Source organism: Crinia signifera, chromosome 11 (genome assembly GCF_055691185.1).
Source record: "Crinia signifera chromosome 11, ASM5569118v1, whole genome shotgun sequence".
NCBI classification, from domain to species: domain Eukaryota; kingdom Metazoa; phylum Chordata; class Amphibia; order Anura; family Myobatrachidae; genus Crinia; species Crinia signifera.
In genome coordinates, this window is record NC_139227.1 from 65790836 (window position 1) to 65814534 (window position 23699).

The 23699-nt window shown below is 44.1% G+C and overlaps 1 protein-coding gene across 7 annotated transcripts in view; it reads left to right on the forward strand.

Annotated features, from left to right (window-relative positions):
• Positions 1-21114, forward strand: part of MUS81 (MUS81 structure-specific endonuclease subunit) — a 123505-nt gene extending 102391 nt beyond the window's left edge. For 4 of the 7 annotated variants that reach the window (XM_083164782.1, XM_083164784.1, XM_083164783.1 and 1 more), the window contains 10 exons: positions 1652-1822; positions 3888-4061; positions 5298-5425; positions 13163-13275; positions 13884-14000; positions 14645-14740; positions 14901-15026; positions 16810-16913; positions 19597-19680; positions 19889-21114. In XM_083164782.1, the coding sequence (XP_083020908.1) occupies positions 1652-1822; positions 3888-4061; positions 5298-5425; positions 13163-13275; positions 13884-14000; positions 14645-14740; positions 14901-15026; positions 16810-16913; positions 19597-19680; positions 19889-19955 (1180 nt within the window). In that variant the 3' untranslated portion in view covers positions 19956-21114. The remainder of the gene's footprint in view (positions 1-1651; positions 1823-3887; positions 4062-5297; positions 5426-13162; positions 13276-13883; positions 14001-14644; positions 14741-14900; positions 15027-16809; positions 16914-19596; positions 19681-19888) is intronic. The other 3 variants (XM_083164779.1, XM_083164781.1, XM_083164780.1) reach the window with 1 other exon arrangement.
• The last annotated feature ends 2585 nt before the right edge of the window (positions 21115-23699 follow it).

Sequence of the window (23699 nt, forward strand, 5' to 3'; positions counted from 1 at the left end):
ACTATAGCCAAGCTCCACAAACATGAATAGATGTATCCAGAACTCAGTGTGTGTGCAAGGCGTCTTTATTTACACTGCAGTCTGTCTCCCTACCTGGATAACCACACATTACGTGGTATGTGACTAACTCCTTATCATCAGGAACTAGTATCCGCAATACTGCATAGTCATGCACAAACCGCACGGAGGACATGTTTGCTATACACCAGTACCATGCTTCACTGAGTAACCGATAAAACATCGTGACCATCGCTTTTCACAAAGAGCAATTTGCTACTTGGCTTCTTTTGACTCTGAATTTGACAGAGGCATTATGATGAGGTAAGCAGCCTGAGACCTGCCCCTGATTCAGTGCTGCTGGATTTTTGTCATTTTTCTTTGCATTGATAGTTGACCCTTAGGGGTATATTTACTAAGATTGGAGTACTATTTAAGATCGGATGTTGCCTGTATCAACCAATCAGAAACCTGTGCTGTCCGTTACTGTCTGCACTTGGACCAGCCCTATACTAGGTGCTAGAGATTACTATTCAGTGCACACCACTCAGATTTACACGGAGCGTTAGATACACGCCCAGTACACTATCATGGCACTGGAACATATTGCTGCTGACCAAATGTCACCCACAATTTCACAGACAGTCAGATCTGTCCGATTTAGCGGAAATTTGCCAAAAAGCATACATTTGTAACTGTTCTTGTACTATATGCAAACCCTAGTTGTTTGCACTGTGCACAGACATCGAACCAACTTAGCATCAGCCCCAGTGTGAGCACCTGTGACACTGCAGGCTAGTCTGTGATTGGCTGGTAGTTTCTATCAGCTAACTTTACTAGACAGCCAGCCAGCCAGCCTATTATCATATGGTTTATCCTACTATCTGGGCTGGGGGGGCCTTGTGTGAGTGACCTGATTTAAAGACCAAGCCCCCTCACCGCGAGGCCACGCGGCTGCGCCATACGCAAAAGTCCCTCTTCATCTTCATAGAGAGTTGGGAGGTATGGATAAAGACCTATCTATAGGATCTTGAAGAAGCTGTTGGCACATATATAGGCAAAATGTGAATATAAGTAATGTAAAAACTTGTTTAACATTAGCTGGGAATCCAACAAGGCAAGCAGAGCTGGAAACAAATCACACAAATATCAAGCACAGGAACAAAAGCTCATTTCTGCCTTTTCATTAGAGGAGCTGCTTGTCGAGCCTTTGTCCACCATAATGTCTGTATTTGTGGACATGATTGTTCCTGGTACACTGCAAGTTCTCTAATGCCAGTACATCCTTCTTGTTGAACTCCAATGCTTCTATTGTCCTACCCTTCCACTTTGTTTGGTATACATATTGTAATGTATTACTGTACTTTATAGCTTGTGATGCCATTTCAAGCTATAACATGCATACAGCTTATGCATTCATTATACACCTTAAGGTGCCCATACATGGTACAATATTCCCATGCGTGTTGAACTAGATCGTATGCGATGCGATCGGGACCTAGTTAAAAAATCACGGGCTGCAGAGACTTTACGTGCTGTGCAATGGCATGCCCGCAGGAGCAGGCATTGCATCGCACAGCACCATTGTACCGTGTATGGGCACCTTTAGACCAAGTGTGCCATTTAAAACATTGTAACTTAGCTGTCACTTCAGGTATGCCCTAACTGAGAAAGGACTGGAACTGGCCCAGAGATTGGAGGTTGCTGAGCAAGCGCTCGATGACGGAAGTGATGGAACCAGGAGAGTGGGACACATCTCACCTGAAGAAGACATAGAGGATACTGATACAATGGCATGTAGAGAAAGTACTAACTTAAATACCCTGTAAGTGCAACATTATTGTTTTACCTATTTCAAGGATTTGGTTGTATTTACAATAGGAATTACGATCTCAGAACACAAATTACATTACTTAACCCTTTAAGTGCCAACATCTCTGTGAGATGTTTTATCCATAAAAAATGTCAGTGTCATTCACATTTGTTATATCAATTTAAATGAAAAATGTATTTCCTATATAAGGTGAACATATGATGAATAAAAATATTTGCTTTCCAATTTTGTCAAATTCCCTTGGCACTCAAAGAGTTAATAACGCTCCCGGATATAAGCTCTTCCTTTGCTCAGGTCATTATACTGTATGTACCAATGGCCCATACATAGCTATATCCTGCCTAGTGTCCATCTGGAGATTTGTGTTGTACTAACTTTGATAATCAGATAAATGGAAGGAAAATTTAGATTAACCCGTTGAGTGCCAACGTTGCTGTGGGATATTCTCCCAAAAACGTCAGCGTCGCTCATAGCGATTGTCTCTTTTTTGGGTGCAATATATGGTACTTGTGTAATATCTGGGCGCCTGATTTTTTTTCATTGTATTGCATCGCATTGCACTACTTAAGGCATTCAATGCAATGTGATTTTTCATTGTAAAGACCAGCTTTTTAAATGTATAGTCACCCATGGGTGATTTCATACCCCCACTATCCAACTACGCATGAAGTTGATCTTATATAGTGTGTCACTGAGCCCGAAGCGTGGCGAGCCCTGCGAGGGGACGCAGAATACATGTAAAGTCATCCGCGTGCGCTCGCCACGCTTCGGGCTCGGTGGCTCGCTGTGCTCGCCACACTATATAAAATCAACTCCATGCGTAGTTGGATAGTGGGGGTATGAAATCACCCATGGGTGACTATACAATTAAAAATCGGGTCTTTACAATGAAAAATCGCATTGCATGCCTTAAGTAGTGGCATGCAATGAATAAATCGGACGCCCAGATAATACACAAGTACCCAATATATATCTCCCCTTCAATTAATTAACTGTTCTTGTATTTATTTACACTAAAATAAAAGTCGCTGAGAGCGGCGCTGGCATATTTAGCAAAGGATTTCTCACAGCAACATTGGCACTCAAAAGGGTTAAATGAAACTTTTAATGGTTAAATTCATCAAATGTTCACTGCCACTTACACATTGGACAGTAGAAAACCCCTGTATATTACTAATATGCTTGTCATTTCTCTTCAGTATGCAGGAGGCCAGCTCCCTCTCTGCAAATAGAATATTATTTCTGTTATTAGGCTTATATTGCAGCCTACCAGAGGTTTCAGACCATAGTCCATAGTTTAGTAGTCCGTAAATGATCGTTATTCACAACTACAACATAAAGACACATAGACCTGGATTCAATTAGCTGTAGTTAATTACCGCCAGCTAATTGATCTACTGGGGTTATTCAGTTATAGCCTTTTGTAGCCCGCAATAAGCCCATGGGCTGCATTAATGCTAATTTTTGTTTGAGCCTCATAAGGAAATCCGCTTTAAATGCCCTGATTGCGGGTGCTGCCAGCCTGTTAACACACAGCTTTGGGAACTTAACCCTGATTCTATTGGTTATCGTGCGTTAGCGTACAAGGTAAAGGGTCTGTAAGTGAATAGCCCGGTGTTAAAGATCTGAGGCTACTAACCGCTTTCTACTGCTAATAGGATCCAGCTGTTACATAGATGTTTGTAGCAGTATTGCTATTCTCCATTTATTTCTAAAATATATATTTTGTATTATTATTATTAGCGGTTGTTACCACTAAGGGTGAGCATTACTTGCCCAATGGAGTGTGGCGGAAAGAGAAAATATGCAAAAAATGTTATGTGTGGACTATACATAGGGGATATCATTGGGTAGGATAGCTAATGAAGGTTATGTGGGTGGTTGTGGTGATCAAAAGCACATCACTGACTACACACCACTCCTACTACTACTTATGTACCATCATAGCCTTCAGTATGCTTTTTATTATTACATGTAACTGCTATGCCTGATTAGTATGCCCAAATGAAACAAGTTTGTAATATATTACTGATGGCCTCTTGTATTTTCTTTGCAGACTTCCCCTGTATAAGACTCTGACTGTGTCATCATCCTCCTCCACCTCATTGGTCAGCAGCAAACAGTCTCCTGAAGATCCCGCACCCAGGTCTTATAACCATGTGCCTGATTTCTCTTTGCTCCCAGGACAATTCAACATATTACTTTGTGTTGATTTCATTGAGACTACAGGGTGAGACTTACTGCAGTTTTGAGGCTTGTTCACACATACTCACTGGGATATGGATAACAATGCATGAAAACTAGCTAGCACTTTGAACATTGTTAAGACTTTCCATCTGCATTGCTCTTATATCATCCTTATATCAACCTGTTCTACTGGCAGTTATCTCATGAGAATGTGGCCACTATGTTAACAATTTAAACATAGGGTCAAATATAATAGGGTGTGAGAATCAAAGTGAGAGATTTTGGGAGAGTTTTCCCCTTTTTTTTTTTAAAGCGGCAATCAATTACATGGCAAAATCAACCTGTTTTTTTTTTTTCCAGTGTAAATGATTGCCGTTTTAAAAACATGTGCAAACTCTCCCAAAATCTCTCACTTTCTGATTCTTACACCTTATTACATTTGGCCCGTAGTGTTAACATGATTGAGCAATATGGGCAGAACAGCACCACTGCACTTTTATTTCTCAATTAATGCACTTTTCAAACATTCACGAATATATGACAGGTCGATGTGAACACCAGGATAATGCTGAGATGACAGATGTCCCTTTTCTGCCAGTATGTTTCCTCCCATTGAGATCAGTGTTAAATATGTGTATATATAACTTTTGACTAAGATGGGGCAGGTCCCTTTTTCTTCAATAAAATGACTCGGGTGTGCCTTCTAACCTGTCCTGGGGTTGGCACATGTGAATATTGTACTGCAAATGTGCATTAACTTATTCAAGAAGCTCACTCTCAGTACTCTTACATTTGAGGGGTGGTCTAGCAGGCAGTTCGTTATTGATTGAGTTGGATTCCATCTTGTTTATCTGCTTAATTAAATGTTCAAAGCGATTAGGTTGTTTTGTATTCTGCAGGTGACGTCAATGTTACTCATTCACACATTTTAGAAAATTGTGTGTTTAACATTCACATACATCTGATTTCCCCAAAGTAGCCTCATCATCATAAACTCTACTATAACCACATGTGTAATTTGCAGGTGGATGCATTATTAATCACATGGTTCTCCATCTTGGTTATATGTCTCCTCCCCCTTATCTTCTACCTGAGGTCTTGAATTAGTTAAAGGCAAGATGGCCGTCTAACAGATCCAGAATTGGCATGAAATAATATGTTGACTGAAAATGAGGCCTCGCTGCTTTTATCAAGTCTCCTTTTGATTTTTGCATAACCAATTATTAGCATTCATAAATTATTCACAACTGCAATATGAGTTTCCCACCTCTTTTTGCAGGGGTCCTGCACATAGAAAGCAGGAATTGGTTACAGAACTGAAAAGGAATGGGGTAAATTTTGATGTACGTAAGCTACATATCGGAGACTTTCTGTGGGTGGCTCAGGAGAAAGTCACACCGGTGCCTGGTAAGTGGGCTGTTGGTGGCTTCTGTTTTGTAGCAAGTATACAGAGTATATTCTAAACCTGGGCTTGTACCAAGTAATTGGGAAAGAGTATCCTATGGACCCTCATGACTGCCTTCTGTTCTAGACATGTTGGTACTCCTGGTGTGGAACAATTTTTGGTTCACAGACATTTTATCAGAATTATATTTGTATAAACTGATGCAATATATCAAATGTAGGAACAAATAGTAAAACAGCCAATCAGATAGTAAAAATGGAGAGGTTCAATGGGACAAAGCATGGATATATGTAACAGTTAGTAGCACATGATGGTTCACATTCCTGATATTGGTAAATCAGGCAGCATCACATCCTCCATAGAAATCTATGAGTGAGTGAGTGAGTAGAATGGCTGGGGATGTTAGCTGTGGTCATAGGTGTGAAGCCAATACAAATGTCTGGAGAGTATAATAGCTGGGGATGTTAGCTGTGGTCATAGGAGTGGAGCCAATACAAATGTCTAGAGCAGGGGTGGCCAAAAGGTCGATTGCAATCTATCCGTCGATCGCGGAGGTCTCGCCGGTAGATCGCGATCAAGTCCCCTTCCCTATGCTGAAGCCTCTGAAAGAACAGAGGCTCCAGCGTTTCCAGGGATGCAGTGCGCAGGTGCACATGTGATGTCACCCCCGTACTGCAAGCACATGTTTGAGCCGACTGGAAGGCTCAGTGGTGGTGGGAGTCCATGAGACAGGGGCCAAGCTGGGAGTGCTCAGTGGCAGCAGAGACACTGGAGGCTCAGCAGTAGTGGGACGGGACTCGGAGCACAACGCACAATGTCAGCACGGAAGCTGCACCCAAACGGCAGGCATCACAGTAAGTTTTTACTTAACTGTACTGCATGTGAGGGGATAATTTGGTCCACAGGTTTTTGTTTTTTATTGTTGTGTTATGCGGAGGGAGGGGCTCTGTTTACAAATATAAGTTCATCCCAATTGCTGCCTATGATGGAGTTGTGTGCCCCCTAAAAACAAAAAAATATATATTTTTATTTTTGAAGGGGGCACACAACTCCATCACAGGCAGCAACGGGGATGAACTTTTGTAAACAGAGCCCCTCCCCCTCCTGCCACATAAAAGAAGTTTGCGTCATTCCGTGTGCCATAATATGCAATTTAAATTCATTCCGTGTGGCACAATGTAAAGTTTGCGGCTCATTCCATGTCAGTATGTGAATTTCGGGCACAATCCCGGTCTCAGGGCAGTATTTAATGAGGCCAATTCGCCATGTTTCATGGCAAATTTGTGCTTTTTTCACTTTGGAAGGTGATTTTTTTGTGTCAGAAAGTGAATCAGCCTATTCAACGTGCAATATTCGCAGACGGTGAACAGTGAATGACGGACAATGCACCGTCTGATACTCTCCGCAACTCGCTGTGGTTTTTCAATGGGTTTTTCAGTGTGATTCGCCGTGAGTGTATTCAATGAGAAGATGGCGAATTGCTTTCTAAGTGATTTTCGCCGTGTAGCAATCGCCATCTTTTCATGGTGAAGTGGAATGTGAACTTTTAAAATAATGTTGTTGTTTTCTTAAATTTGAGGTAAAAAAATCAGGAATTTTATTCTGAGAAGGGGCATGCTATTTTTATTCATGTGCTTACAGCACATGAATATATATTTAATTTAAAAATATATTATTTTTTTTACACATAGCAGCCAGCAGGGGGCGGGAGCCGAGAGCCGCTCATTACATATTCATATATTCACTGCTTCTGATCATTACATATGCACGATCGGGTGCAGTGAATACCCGGTCCCCTGCTAGCTCTCCCGGGGAGCCCCCCCCCCCACATACGTTCTGGGGCAGGCAGGGAGACTTCCATCTCCCTGCCTGCCGCCGCCGCAGGGGTTCACTGTGTCATTGAATACTGTGTCATTGAATACTGCCCTCAGAATGTGAATTTTGTCTCATTCCCTGTGTCAGTATAGGAATTTCGGGCACATTCCCTGTCTCAGAATCATTGGCGAATCTAGGGGGTGGTCCGGGGGTGCACAGGACCACCCATTGGCATTTTGTAGCTGAGGAATGGGGCTTTCCAACGAGCCCAGCCCCGTGTCTCTAGCCCCCTGGGAACCAGAGATACGGCCAGGCAAAGCTGGAACGTTTTCCCTATAGGATAACATGGGACCCGCTAATTCCGACCCCCACCCAGTTCAACGGCTGCCAGTTCCCCCTTCAGCATCACTGAAGCTCAAGGTTGATCTCAGTCGAACCCAAATTGCTGGGCCTTCAATCTGATACCAATCTGGATCCATATGGGTTAATTGGTTCCAGGGATATTGAGGTTAAACCGTTTTATTTCATTTCTTAAATGTAATTTCATGACTGTTTATGTTCTTTGAGGAGAGATTTCTCTGGAACCAAACAGACCAGTTTCACGGGACCAAAATCATTCAAAGCCAACTCAAAAGTTCTTCAATATGATACTGGTCTCATGTAATGGGTCAGTTGGTTCCGAAGATATAGCTGGTTGGTTAAAGGGGGGTAGGGAGAGGGGATTGGTTGTCTCTCCCCCTCACACCAGAAAATGCAGGGACTAGGCTGGTGAATAAGGGGTCAGCCTGGGAATGTCCCTGCATGATCCTGGGACCATATTCCCGGGTTAATCCCTGCATTTTCTGTTGTGAAAGGGGTATTATTTCAAACAGCCATGACCTGCAGTGCTCTAAATACAGCCGGGCAGCCCCCTGCTCTGTGCCCAGCTGTCAATGACTGTCACCCCTGCAGCTTCCGCTCCAATTCTTCTCCCCGCTTTCACCTCAGCCCGCCCCCCCCCCCTTTAATCATGTGGTGCCGGCGCCCGGCGTGCTCCCCCGACGTCACGCACAACAACAGCGCGCACAATATTTCAAATGTCCACTCGGCTAGAGGGAACACCAGGAGGGGAGTAGGAGCATGCTCTGCGCTGCGCTCTGCTCCTTTCCCCATAGAAGCAGCTGCACCGCTCTCCATCTCTCCCTGCAGCAGCAGCGAAGGCTCATATAAAAATTTACAGTAAGTGGCACTTTTGGGGGCATTGCTTAAGGGACGCTACAAGTGGCGGTATGTGGGGGCATTATGCATAATGTGTGGCTTAATGTGTAAGGGGCATTATGGTGTGCAGCATCATGTGTAAGGGGCATTATGTGTGCAGCATCATGTGTAAGGGGCATTATGTGTGCAGCATCATGTGTAAGGGATATTATGTGTGCAGCATCATGTGTAATGGGTACTATGGTGCACGGCATCATGTGTAATGGGTACTATGGTGTGTGGCATCATGTGTAATGGGTACTATGGTGTGCGGCATCATGTGTAATGGGTACTATGTTGTGCGGCATCATGTGTAATGGGTACTATGGTGCCATCAATCAAGAACCCCCTAGCAATGAGCACGTAGGTAAGCAGCACGGTACTCTTTACTTAGAAGGGCGCCCACGATTTTGATCGTGGGCATCGTTAGTAAAAAATCTCGGGCATCTCGGGCATTGAATGCACTAAAAAATCGGGTGCGATCAACCGACGAGATGCCCGAGATTTCCCATAGGGAACAATGTTAAATGTCTCAATTGACACAATTTTTCTGTTCAATGCCTCAATTGACCAGATTTTTCCATAGGAAACAATGTTAAATGGGCCACAGAGGCCAAATAGGCACCCTGAAGTGTATAATGGCCACCCGAATTGTTAACGCCACCCCACGATCAACGTCAACCCGATGCGTGGCGAGCGGCGGCGGTACGCGTCCTACGACCTTTTCATACCCCCACTATCCACGTCGGCGTGGAGTTGAGAATAGAAAGTGTGGCGAGCGCAGCGAGCCACCGAGCCCGAAGCGTGGCGAGGGTACGCGGACAGCTGTGAAGCCCGCGAGGGGACGCGGATACCTGTGAAGGTATCCGCGTCCCCTCGCGGGGCTCGCCACGCTTCGGGCTCGGTGGCTCGCTGCGCTCGCCACACTTTCTATTCTCAACTCCACGCCGACGTGGATAGTGGGGGTATGAAAAGGTCGTAGGACGCGTACCGCCGCCCCTCGCGGGCTCGCTGCGCTCGCCACGCTTCGGGTTGACGTTGATCGTGGGGTGGCGTTAACAATTCGGGTGCCCATTATTCACTTCAGGGTGCCTATTTGGCCTCTGTGGCCCATTTAACATTGTTTCCTATGGAAAAATTGGGTCAATTGAGGCATTGAACAGGAAAATCGGGTCAATTGAGACATTTAACATTGTTCCCTATGGGAAATCTCGGGCATCTCGTCTGTCGCATCGCACCTGATTTTTTAGTGCATTCAATGCCCGAGATGGCCGAGATGGGCGCCCTTCTAAGTAAAGAGTACCAGCAGCACTTATGTGGCAAATATGTAATGGGCATTACGGTTTGTTATATAGTATGTAATGGGCATCATGATGTGTGGCACAATGTGTAATGGGCATTATGGTGTGTGGCCTTATGTGTAATTGGCATTACGGCGTATGGCTTTGTGTAATGGGTATTACGGAGTTTGCTAAAATGTGTAATGGGCATTACTGTGTATGGTCGAAAGTGTAATACCACACCCCTTTATGTGATGCCACGCCTCCTTCCCATGAGGCCACGCCCCCTTTCGCCGCGCAAAGGTCCCCCTTCTGTTGTGTCTAGATCTGGGACCACCCATTACCATAATTCTAGATTCGCCTATGCTCAGAATGTGCATTTTGGCTCATTCCCTGTGTCAGTATAGGAATTTCGGGCACATTCCATGTCTCAGAATGTGAATGTTAGCTCACCAAGTGTGTCGTACTGTAACGTTAAGTTTGTATCATTACGTGTTGCATAATGCGTAAGGGACAGGGTATGTTTTTTACGCAGGGGTAGATCCCCGGTAAGTAAGTGTACAAACAGTAGATCCTGGGTTGTTAAAGTCCGGCCACCCCTGGTCTAGAGAGTAGAATGGCTGGGGATGTTAGCTGTAGAGCCAATACAAGGCTGCTGATTAAACATAGCAACATTGTAGTTGATTAGCATTTTTGTGTAGTACCACCAAATTTGGTAGCACTGTACAGAAACAGAACACCAGGAGGGGAGTAGGAGCATGCTCTGCGCTGCGCTCTGCTCCTTTCCCCATAGAAGCAGCTGCACCGCTCTCCATCTCTCCCTGCAGCAGCAGCGAAGGCTCATATAAAAATTTACAGTAAGTGGCACTTTTGGGGGCATTGCTTAAGGGACGCTACAAGTGGCGGTATGTGGGGGCATTATGCATAATGTGTGGCTTAATGTGTAAGGGGCATTATGGTGTGCAGCATCATGTGTAAGGGGCATTATGTGTGCAGCATCATGTGTAAGGGGCATTATGTGTGCAGCATCATGTGTAAGGGATATTATGTGTGCAGCATCATGTGTAATGGGTACTATGGTGCACGGCATCATGTGTAATGGGTACTATGGTGTGTGGCATCATGTGTAATGGGTACTATGGTGTGCGGCATCATGTGTAATGGGTACTATGTTGTGCGGCATCATGTGTAATGGGTACTATGGTGCCATCAATCAAGAACCCCCTAGCAATGAGCACGTAGGTAAGCAGCACGGTACTCTTTACTTAGAAGGGCGCCCACGATTTTGATCGTGGGCATCGTTAGTAAAAAATCTCGGGCATCTCGGGCATTGAATGCACTAAAAAATCGGGTGCGATCAACCGACGAGATGCCCGAGATTTCCCATAGGGAACAATGTTAAATGTCTCAATTGACACAATTTTTCTGTTCAATGCCTCAATTGACCAGATTTTTCCATAGGAAACAATGTTAAATGGGCCACAGAGGCCAAATAGGCACCCTGAAGTGTATAATGGCCACCCGAATTGTTAACGCCACCCCACGATCAACGTCAACCCGATGCGTGGCGAGCGGCGGCGGTACGCGTCCTACGACCTTTTCATACCCCCACTATCCACGTCGGCGTGGAGTTGAGAATAGAAAGTGTGGCGAGCGCAGCGAGCCACCGAGCCCGAAGCGTGGCGAGGGTACGCGGACAGCTGTGAAGCCCGCGAGGGGACGCGGATACCTGTGAAGGTATCCGCGTCCCCTCGCGGGGCTCGCCACGCTTCGGGCTCGGTGGCTCGCTGCGCTCGCCACACTTTCTATTCTCAACTCCACGCCGACGTGGATAGTGGGGGTATGAAAAGGTCGTAGGACGCGTACCGCCGCCCCTCGCGGGCTCGCTGCGCTCGCCACGCTTCGGGTTGACGTTGATCGTGGGGTGGCGTTAACAATTCGGGTGCCCATTATTCACTTCAGGGTGCCTATTTGGCCTCTGTGGCCCATTTAACATTGTTTCCTATGGAAAAATTGGGTCAATTGAGGCATTGAACAGGAAAATCGGGTCAATTGAGACATTTAACATTGTTCCCTATGGGAAATCTCGGGCATCTCGTCTGTCGCATCGCACCTGATTTTTTAGTGCATTCAATGCCCGAGATGGCCGAGATGGGCGCCCTTCTAAGTAAAGAGTACCAGCAGCACTTATGTGGCAAATATGTAATGGGCATTACGGTTTGTTATATAGTATGTAATGGGCATCATGATGTGTGGCACAATGTGTAATGGGCATTATGGTGTGTGGCCTTATGTGTAATTGGCATTACGGCGTATGGCTTTGTGTAATGGGTATTACGGAGTTTGCTAAAATGTGTAATGGGCATTACTGTGTATGGTCGAAAGTGTAATACCACACCCCTTTATGTGATGCCACGCCTCCTTCCCATGAGGCCACGCCCCCTTTCGCCGCGCAAAGGTCCCCCTTCTGTTGTGTCTAGATCTGGGACCACCCATTACCATAATTCTAGATTCGCCTATGCTCAGAATGTGCATTTTGGCTCATTCCCTGTGTCAGTATAGGAATTTCGGGCACATTCCATGTCTCAGAATGTGAATGTTAGCTCACCAAGTGTGTCGTACTGTAACGTTAAGTTTGTATCATTACGTGTTGCATAATGCGTAAGGGACAGGGTATGTTTTTTACGCAGGGGTAGATCCCCGGTAAGTAAGTGTACAAACAGTAGATCCTGGGTTGTTAAAGTCCGGCCACCCCTGGTCTAGAGAGTAGAATGGCTGGGGATGTTAGCTGTAGAGCCAATACAAGGCTGCTGATTAAACATAGCAACATTGTAGTTGATTAGCATTTTTGTGTAGTACCACCAAATTTGGTAGCACTGTACAGAAAATATGTAGTTCTATATATCAATCCGTGCCCTGCTGGAGCTTACAGTCTAAATTCTCTACCACATCAGCAAACAGGGCCTCACACTGGATATTTCCTATATTGAATTATTGAAGATGAATTATTGAAGATTTATTTATTAACAGTTTCTTCTATAGCGCACACATATTTGGCATAGTTGAACATTCACATCAGTCCCTGCCCCAGTGGAGCTCACAATCTATATTCCCTACCACAAGTACACACAGACATTCTAGGGTTAATTTTGTTGGGAGCCAATTAACCTACCAGTATATTTTTGGATTGTGGGAGGAAACCGGAGTACCCGGAGGAAACCCACCCAAGTACGGGGAGAATATACAAACTCCGCACAGTTAGAGCCATGGTGGGAATGGAACCCATGACCTCAGTGCTGTGAGGCAGTAACGCTAACCATTACACCGTCCGTACCGCCCATCATACAGAGTGATATGAATGCAGTATAGTGAAAGACACATACAGTATATTATACACTTCTTTTACAGGACAGCTGCGAATCCCGCAAGCACGAGAGCTAGTGCTAGACTATGTCATTGAGAGGAAAAGGATGGACGATCTATGTGGAAGTATTATAGATGGTCGATTTCGGGAGCAAAAGGCAAGTGATTCTGCAGGGCTAGATCTGCATGTTTCATGGTGAAGAAACAACTCCCACCCAAAGGAGAAAATTCTGACTCTGCTTAAATTGGAAGCAAGTTAACAGAGAACATCCGACCTGTATGATAAAGCCCACCTGTCGTTATGGCTCTGTCTGATATATATATATATATTCATTCACGTCACACCCAGGCACATTGTTGTTTATGGGCTAAATTTATATATCACAATTACACGGGGAGGTATAGCTACCAGAAAATGTCTCTAAGTCGACATGTATAAGGTTGACACAAGCAAAATGTTAATACGTAGATGTATGAAGCAGAGATCAGAGAGGAGAAGGGATCCAGAGGAGAAGTGGCCTATGGCAACCAATCAGCTGCTCTGTATGATTTTATATTTTCCAAATTATAGATCTACCCCTCAGTGCTGTGTGACAATAACGCTAAGCACTGCAACATACTGGAAATCACACCCTTCTTATACAACAGTTTTCTTTCTCAAATCCTTGCCATTCACAGAGGGAAACATTTGAATAGGGGTTAAAATAATAAATCTAAATGATGAAGCTGGTTCTTTTCGCTCTTACTTTTCTGTCTCTTTATTTAGTTCCGCCTGAAGAGGTGCGGTTTGCGTCACCCAATATATCTGGTGGAAAATTATGGGTCAGCACAACACTTGAGTATTCCTGAAACCACCTTGCAACAGGCCATAGTAAACACACAGGTAATGTGTTAAAGTCAGAGGCCACCGTCTGGTTATAGCAAATTATACTCTTAAAGGTCTATATACCAATTATGAAAGTGCTCTCAGGCCACTGATCACTGGTTCACCTCACAGTTCTGCGACACAAACCACGTGGCTCTGATTTCAGCAAGTTGTTTGTAAGTGCATGAACTTCATCATTTCTTTTCTGACTAGATTATTTATATAGACGTACATTGTGTTTTTCACTTTCTGGGCCTTATTTTGGTTCATTCTTTCTGACAAAATCCTTCTTAGATGGACAAAACCATGTGCACTGCAGGGGGGGCAGATGTAACATGTGCAGAGAGAATTAGATTTGGGTGAGTAATTTTGTTTCTGTGCAGGGAAAATACTGACTGCTTTATTTTTACACTGCAATATAGATCTCACTTTGAAGTAAAACCCCACCCAAATCTAATTCTCTCTGCACAAGTAACACCTGCCCCACCTGCAGTGCACATGGTTTTGCCCATCTAAGAAGGATTTTGTCAGAAAGAATGAACCAAAATAAGGCCCTCTGTGTATGCACCCAGATAGCAGCTTCTATCCCCCAGTGGTATAGCATTAATCCCCTTCTTATAAATTGATGAAAACCTTTGCTTAATACTATTGTTTATTTTTAGGTCATAGATGGATTCTTTGTCAAGCGTACCAAAGATGTACGTGAGTCGGCTGCGTACCTGACCATCATGACCCGCTATCTGCAAAGCAAGTACTCGGTAAGGGCCAGCATCTAGCGGGAAACTGACACTTACCAATGGCACCAGAGTAGATTATATTGTAATACTTCTGCTGCAAGTACTGGGAATGCCACCTTATTGTACACCCAGCGTCTGCATTATTATTTTTTTCAACACTTCTATATTTCTGTCATTACAGAACAAAACTTTACTGAGCTGCACCAAAGAGGAGACCAGCAAATGTGAGGGTGTATTGCATCATGATGCCCAAAACTGTATTCTTATGGAGTTCAAAGAATTTAATGAGGGGGCTATGAAGAATAAGGTAACCCTATTCATTTCCAATATACAGTATAACAAAACTTAAGAAACAACAGAGACTTTAGAGTCTAAACTGCACTGGATGGCCACAACCATTGCTGTAGCTAAGGGTAATGCGAGTTGTACCTGCTATGAGTATGTTCCATTGAAATAACTTTTTTGCCTCTGGGTATTTTAATGTTGAGTTTGGGCTTGTCAGCTGGGAGCTGGGGAATGAGCTTGTTCCTATACATCAGATATGTGGAAGCTGTGTGTGAGTGCATAACCCTACAGTGCTTCTGCTCAGAGACGTTATGTAATTTGTCTCATCTGTGTTCTGTTATCTGACTTTGGAGAGTCCGATACTCGCATACGGGAATGCACCAATGTCTGTCCATAGACACCAGTCATCCACATACAGCCAGTTTACCAATGTGGATGGTTAAACAAAGACAGGTCAGAATCTTCCATTCTTACCCCTGACCCAGCTCAGTCATCTTCTTTGCTAAGAGGTCTGTATGCACTGTAACAGCATGCCAGCAGAGGTCTTATATCTGACTACTGCTTATTTCCCATTTGTCAGTGGAGGTTAGAATGACACCTGTCTGTATATAGTGCACTTCACATAATGTGTGTACTCTTTTGCATACTTTATGTACACCTCCGCATAATGTATATACACCTCCGCATACTGTATACTCGCATGAGTTATTTCTCCATTTGTGTTAATGAGTTTCCTAATTATTAAATGTAACGTTCTTAAACAAGGGCGACATAAGCGAGAAGGGGCCCCATGTGCTACATAGAGAAAATCATGTCTAATCCATTCTCTAAGAGCCGCATTTATCAAGCAATATTTGCGGCTAAATCCCCGAAAACATCAGTTTTCAGGGGTTAACCGCAAATATTTAGTATCCCCCAAATGTATTAAAGGGGGACCGCAGCAGGAATCTCGCCGGCCACATCCCCCATAGGTTTCTATGGGGGATGCGAAGCTGCCCGATGTATCAACATCGGGCAGCCCAGATTCGCACCCCTGGGCTGTCGCCATTCTGATATGGCCATAGCCCATTGTAGCCTATGGCTACACATCGCACTGCCGATCGGGGCAGGGGTCGCGGAGGGTCAGCGCATTACCGCGCATTCGCAGACCCCCCGGCTTCCGGGTCAGGGCTTCGCAGGGACGGGCTCCTTTCGGAGCCCTGTCCCCGCGCCCTCAATTTGATAAATCCTGGCGGTATCAGATGATATCACAATGCGATGCCCGGCGATGTCATCACGCCGGCATAGCTTTATAATGATAAATGCGCCCCTAAGTCCTTTAGCAGGAACCCCTTCTTGTGATTCCAGAGACCTTCCTACAAAGTCATAAATGAATTGGAACATGTATGTGAATAATGTCTATATTCACAACAGAGCACTAAGTTGGGAAATGATCATGCATAGATTTTTGAATACTGACAAATTATTAAGAGTATTATATTGGGAAATTGTAAACACAAATATCTAAATTGAATATTTAATGGGAGTTAAATGGAAAGTGTACAGTTCTTACAAGAATTGTCTTGTAGAGCAAAACCATCTCTTGTTTTTTTACCTCAAGCTAAAATCATATAGCACATGTGTAATTCCCAACAATAGAAATTGTTTAGAAGTCTAATACCGCGTAGTGGCAAATATAAGCAGATGCAGGTAAACGTAATATGTTACAGTAATTCCCTAGCATGACCTGTGGCCTTGCATTGTGTGGCATTGACTTGCTCTGTACCACTCCCGGACTGGGTGACATGATTTTATTTCTACTGCAGGCTCAGACCGTGAAGGAAGTGTTTGCACGGCAGCTGATGCAAATAAGTGGGGTGAGCGGTGAGAAGGCAACTGCTATCCTGGAGAAATACAGCACCCCGGCCAGGTAATTGGCCTACCAGCTCTGTAATGGTGTGTGACTTCAGCTGTGTACTGTACACAAAGAAGTGCTTGTTCTTTTGTGTTATTTTTAGGTTTGGTGGGTGGGTGTTATAGTGAGGCTCTCTAAGTGCATGTTTTCCGTGGATATGTGGCATACAAAGCAGAATCCTTTTTGAACACAAAACAAATGTTCATATAATCACCATGCAATTCCTAATAAGCTTACGCAGCCCCGGGAGAGAACATGTTCAACGTACTGGGCAACACTCATGTGTGACACCATAGGAAGTGTGTATTTGCTAAATCCATAATCCTTGCAGCTGTGGTTAACGGATGAGCACAGGTTAAAGTGCTTGTAAGTATAAGGACTCTTCATAATCTTGCTGCTGTTGTGATATTTCGGATCTGTGAGCTGCTTAGACTCTGATCTGTGCCCCCTATTCAGCTTGGCATGCAAATCCAGATTGCAGCTCACAGAGCATGAACACAGACCCTCAGTTCATCCCAGTCAGCACGTCTGCCAGCTATACTCTAGTAGGGGACAATCCATCTCCTCTCCTAATTAGTCCTCTCTGTCCAAGATACAGTCGCCACCTATAGCTTATAGGGGCTAATGCAGAATTCTAAAGGACATATCTGCGAGATTTGTAATTAAGTAGACCAATTATGGGTTTCCGCCACTGTGTGTACTCCCCATACCCACGATATCCAATTAAAAAAAAATCTTGTTTTAACAGTCTGCAGCACGCACAGCTGCCTATGTGCAGGGTGGGTGTAGTGTAAGTATAGTGTACGTGTGTGGGGACCGGGTGCAGAGTGAGCGGTAGTGTACTGTGATCAGGAGAAGGGTTCACTAGTAGTGCAGTATGTGCAAGGAGCAAGTGCAGGGTGAATGGTAGTGTGTCTGTGTGTGAGGACCAAGTGCAAGGTGACAGGTACTTTTAGTGTGTGCAGGTGCAGTGATGTGTAAGTACTGAATAGTATGCAGAGAACTGGTGCAAGACACTTGCTGTTGATACTGGATGTTTTGTGGTGGCTGGACTCAGACACCCTCTAACACACTAGCCACTTATTACACTGTTGCGTAAGAGAAAATATTGATATCTCCTCCACTGGCGCCAACTTGTGGGGGAACGATCCTCTTCTCCAAAATGGGGAAAGCTGGGTATATATACCGTACGCCCCTTAAAGTATAAGAGGGCTCCTCTTCTCCGAATGGATGAGCTCAATTGAATCACACGAGTGAACACCAAGATCAAAGGACTGTACAGGTTCTTCAAACGTCCGTCTCAAACAGTGGTGACCCAAAATAAAGATAATGGGGAGGTATAGTGTAAAATCATTTATTTAAGGTGAAATAACATTAAAAATGGAGGACAAGGAAACCAAATGGCATGTTACACAGGAGTGTTTGGACCAAATCGTGGAGGATTCTTGTGGAACGTCTTGCATCGGGATGCGGTTAATTTCCCGGCGGTCGGGATCCCGGCGGTCGGAATCCCGACACTGGAATCCCGACCGCCGAAATCCCGAAACTTTCTCCCTCCGTGGGTGTCCACGACACCCATAGAGGGAGAATAAAATAGCGTGCCGAGCGTAGCGAGGCACCGGGCCCGCTGCGTGGCGAGCGCAGCGAGCCCGCAAGGGGGGGCGATCCATGTCCCCCCCTTGTCGGGATTTCGGCGGTCGGGATTCCAGTGTCGGGATTCCGACCGCCGGGATCCCGACCGCCGGGAAATCATATCGGATCCCTTGCATCTACCGAGTCTTACCTGGAAGGAGCGTGGGTTGTTTTTCCCGGGACCAGCCCTGCCTACCTTTGACTTATTTGAGAACTTTGATTTACTTCTCTGTTCTCCACCTCAGACGGTAACATGCCATTTGGTTTCCTTGTCCTCCATTTTTAATGTTATTTCACCTTAAATAATTGATTTTACACTATACCTCCCCATTATCTTTATTTTGGGTCACCACTGTTTGAGACGGACGTTTGAAGAACCTGTACAGTCCTTTGATCTTGGTGTCCACTCGTGTGATTCAATTGAGCTCACCCATTCGGAGAAGAGGAGCCCTCTTATACTTTAAGGGGCGTACGGTATATATACCCAGCTTTCCCCATTTTGGAGAAGAGGATCGTTCCCCCACATATAGGAACGTATAAGTTGGCGCCAGTGGAGGAGATATCAATATTTTCTCTTACGCATCATTTGTTTTCTGTGGTTCCAGGGTTACCACATCATTGATATCACCCCCACAAGGCAGCCCATTTAGCGCACATCCACCATCAAATCTCTCCCTTTGCACTTATTACACTGTTACCTTCCTTTATGTTTTGTATTTTTTTTTTATATATATATAAATTCATGCTGTTTACAGCACTGTAACTGGGAAATCATTGTAATCTTGCTTCACAGCATAGCGGCTGCAGGTGGCTGTGCACTATACACATGTGACTCAGACTGGCTGTCCTCACTTTATAGGTAAAGAGAAATGACTGCAGTGGATTACAGATTAGGTGGTTGTGTTCCTGCAGTAATACTAGATAGGTGGAAGTCACAGTGATGGGCATAAATTAGTGGAAAACATACATTTTGGCTTCTCGCTACTATGCCATGTGCTGCAACCGAATAATGAGAATGTTACCAAGTTCCTCCTGTCACTATCTCCCTTCCTCTTCTAACCAACAGCCTACTGTCTGCCTATGCACTTTGCTCTAACAATGAGGAGCGGGAGAAGCTGCTGTCCAATGTGAAATGTGGCAAGCTTCAGAGGTATGTCTAATCGTTCTGCATCTTTGTAATCAACCTGCGGCCTCAGATGGGGCCAGCATGTCGTGTCCACGCATGAGCAGAATAAATGTTGAACTGTATATAACTAGTGTTATACAGAACTGTGGCGTGTGAGCTTATAACTGAGTGACTACATTACACAGACCTGCAGCTCGTCTAATGCCAATTTGTGCTGTTACTCTTCCTACAGAAACCTTGGCCCGGTTCTGAGCAAAACTGTATCCCAGCTATACTGCACTAAGGAAGCCTTGTCCTGATGTACCCAAGGCAAAATGTAGTAGTGTTCACCATTAGACATTGTACGGTACATTGTTGAGTCCATGTTATCTCCAAGTGGTAACAGAGCCATTGTCTACAGTAGTGTTCACCATTAGACATTGTACGGTACATTGTTGAGTCTATGTTATCTCCAAGTGGTAACAGAGCCATTGTCTACTACTTCGTCTGAGGAATTCTCCTGAAGACTTCACTATTTACAAACAGGAGGTTTGGGTTACAGAACAATACTACAAATGGGAGCAATTATAATACAATACTAAATACGTTCAGAATTCTGTGTGACAGAACTGACCTTCGTGACCTAGGCTAGTTATATCAGCCACTGACATTACCGTTATTGTTTGCCTTACATTAGGTGGTCCACTTCTGGAGAAGGCTCTGGAACCAATAGCATTGGAGTAACCGGTATGGCCCATAGCTCTTCATTGTGACTGTGCCTAGTGCTTTGCTAATCTGCACCCAGAGTTGGGAGCAACACCCTATATCTTTTATACATTTGGGAAATGTATTATTTCGCAGGTTTGGTCCAAAAATTCTTAAATTGCAAACATACATAAAAGACCTATCTAGCACCATATACTGTAAGTGTCTGTTTGCAGATCTACCTGCTAAAGCTAATATCTGCCCCTTATTAGATTTAGGTAGTGTACAAAAGTGGGATTGTTCAAGGGTTATTTTACAACTGCTAAAAGCTGCAGCTGACTTAGAACCAACTCTCTCTCATGGACCATGGCTCGGAACCAGTAAGGATGAATGGATGCTGCATTCTTTATTTACAAATGTTAGACACAAGTATTTCATCCTAGTTTTGATCTCTGCAAAAATCACCGTTAACATTTTGTACTAGCACTGCTGAAGTATGTCTGATAAATCTATTTAATTACTTGTATTTTTCAATAAAATGTTTTTCAGAAGATAATTGTGCTTGTTTCTTGCCTGTGGGTCTGATACTAAGCTAATGCATTTGCAGCTGCAATCCTGGACGCGGTGGATGTTTTGGACATACAGTGCCTTGCAAAAGTATTTACCCCCTTGGCTTTTTACCTATTTTGTTACATTACAACCTGTAGTTTAAATGTTTTTGTATAATCTACATTGGTGCCTATTATGTAATGGATTTGCACAAAATAGTCTAAGTTGGTGAAGTGAAATGAGAAAAATATTTATAAAAAAAAATAAAAATCAGAAAATTGTCATGTGTATATGTATTCACCTCCTTTGCTATGAAGCCCCTCAAAAGTTCAGGTGCAACTAATTACCTTTAGAAGTCACAAAATTAGTGAAATTAAGTCCACCTGTGTGTCACATGATCGGTCAGTATAAACACACCTTTTCTGAAAGGCCCCAGAGGCTGAAACACCACTAAGAAAGATACATCACTCTATGAAGACCAAGGGTTAAAAAATAAATAAAATCCAAATCCACCCACCAAAACTCACAGATCGGGCAAGGAGGGTATTAATCAGAGAGGCAGAACAAAGGTAACCCTGAAGAAGCTGCAGTACCACAGCAGATACTGATGTATCTGTGCATGGGACCACAGTATGCCACACACTCCATCGAGCTGGGCTTTATGGAAGAGTAGCTAGAAAAAGCCTTACTTAGTGTTAAAAATAAGAAGGCCCACTTTGAGTTTGCCGAAAGGCAGGTGTGCGACTCCCCAAATGTATGGAGGAAGGTGCTCTGGTCAGATGAGACTAACATTTTAATTTCGACCACCAAGGAAAATGCTGTCTGGCGCAAACCCAACACATCCCATAACCCCAAGTACACCATTCTTGAGCAAAACCTGTTTCAGTCTGCCTGTAATTTGAGACTTGGACAGAGGTTTATCTTCCAGCAGGACAATGACCCTCAAGCCCCGTACACATGGGGGGATATATCGCTCAGTGTCCCGTTTGCATCAGCGACCAGAGATGGTCGCTGATGAAAAAGAAACTGCCGGGGGAGCCTGGCAGTGGAAATCAGCTGGTCGCAGGAGCATGTTCCTGCAACCAGCGATCACTACGGGGGAGAAAACTGGAGTGCGCACCCGGCGATATATCACCGGTGCACACTCCCATCGCGAGCAATATGGTCGCTTAGCGACCATATTTCCAGCGATATTAGACATAATCGCCCCCGTGTGTACGCACCTATAGAATACTGCTAAAGCAACTGCTTAAATTGGTTTAAGGGGAAACATTTAAATGTGTTGGAATACCGTGTCGAAGCCCAGATCTCAATCTAGTTGAGAATCTGTGGTCAGACTTGAAGATTGCTGGTCATAAGTGGAAACCACCCAACACCAAGGATCTGGAGCAGTTTTGTCTTGAGGAATGGGCAAAAATGCCGGTGGCAAGCTCAAAAACTTATCCGAAGCGACTTGCAGCTGTATTCGCCGCAAAAGGTGGCTATACAAAGTACTGACTTTAGGGTGTGAATGCTTATGCACCCTGGAGTTTTCTGTTATTTTGTCCTATTTGTTGTCTGCTTCACAATATAAAAAAATAACATCTTCAAAGTTGTAGGCATGTTCTGTGAATGAAATGATGCAAACCTCCAAACAATCCATTTTCATTCCAGGTTGTGAGGCAACAAAAAATGAAAAATGACAATGGGGGTGAATACTTTTGCAAGGCACTGTATATACTAATACTGTAGGTGCCTGGAAATGTATTGAGACACTTGCAGGCAGCAACTGCATATAAACATGTAGCAGTGTTTCGGATCGTGTGATAAACCACTGTGTAATTACCCTATTGGTTGCTCAGTATGGTTGTGGGAATGGAGACACCAGCCCTTTATGTCCCCCCAAATGGATAGATACATCTATCTATCTATCTATCTATCTATCTATCTATCTATATGTATCTATATATCTCCCTAAATACCCTGCTCCCTTTGGAGAAGTCCAGGTTGGACTAAACCTGTTTGGGCTCCTCACCCAACTAGCTACACAGCACTTTACAAAGGACTGTGTTGCTTTATACCCCAGTTGGGAAGGACTGAGCTATTTTTAAGCTAAGTACATTTTTTACCAAAAAGACTCTAGTCATCTAGTGACATTTTTTTTCCTGTTTTTTTTTAATGTATTGTTATATTATAGCCCCCTTGTTTTATTCTTGCATCTAACTTTGTCCCTATTTTTTGGCTCTATATTTTAATTACTTTTTTATATGAATAAATGTTAAAATACTTTTATTTACTCATGGTCATCTTTGGTTTCTAAAAATAAGAGGTCACGTCAGTGGGACATCTGTCCCCACACCTCTAAGAGGAAGCCATCTAGTCACATATTAAAACAATCAAATTTGGTACGCACAATTTATAATATTACACTATTGGGCACCTGTATTCTCTCCTCCACCTTTCTAGAAACACCCAACCGATTTACCAAGTCGGCTATCAGAGAATTGGGTTGCCGCCTCACAGACCTGAGAGTCACCTGGATTTGAACACTGGTTACATATCAAAGTATTGTTATTAAATCTACAAGCTCACATATTGGTGAAATCACGCACCTTATGGGTCCTACACACGGGGCGACATGCAGACATTTTCTGAGCACTTTTACTAAATCACTCAGTGTGTGTGCTTAGACCACACAGAGATTTAAATACACAGCCCCACCATTCTAAATCTGGTGGCGATTAATAACCTGCATGCAGGTTATTAATTGGTCAGGGCCAGTGTTCTCAAAGGAGAATACTTACCCTGACGCCTTGCTCAGCACTCTGCAG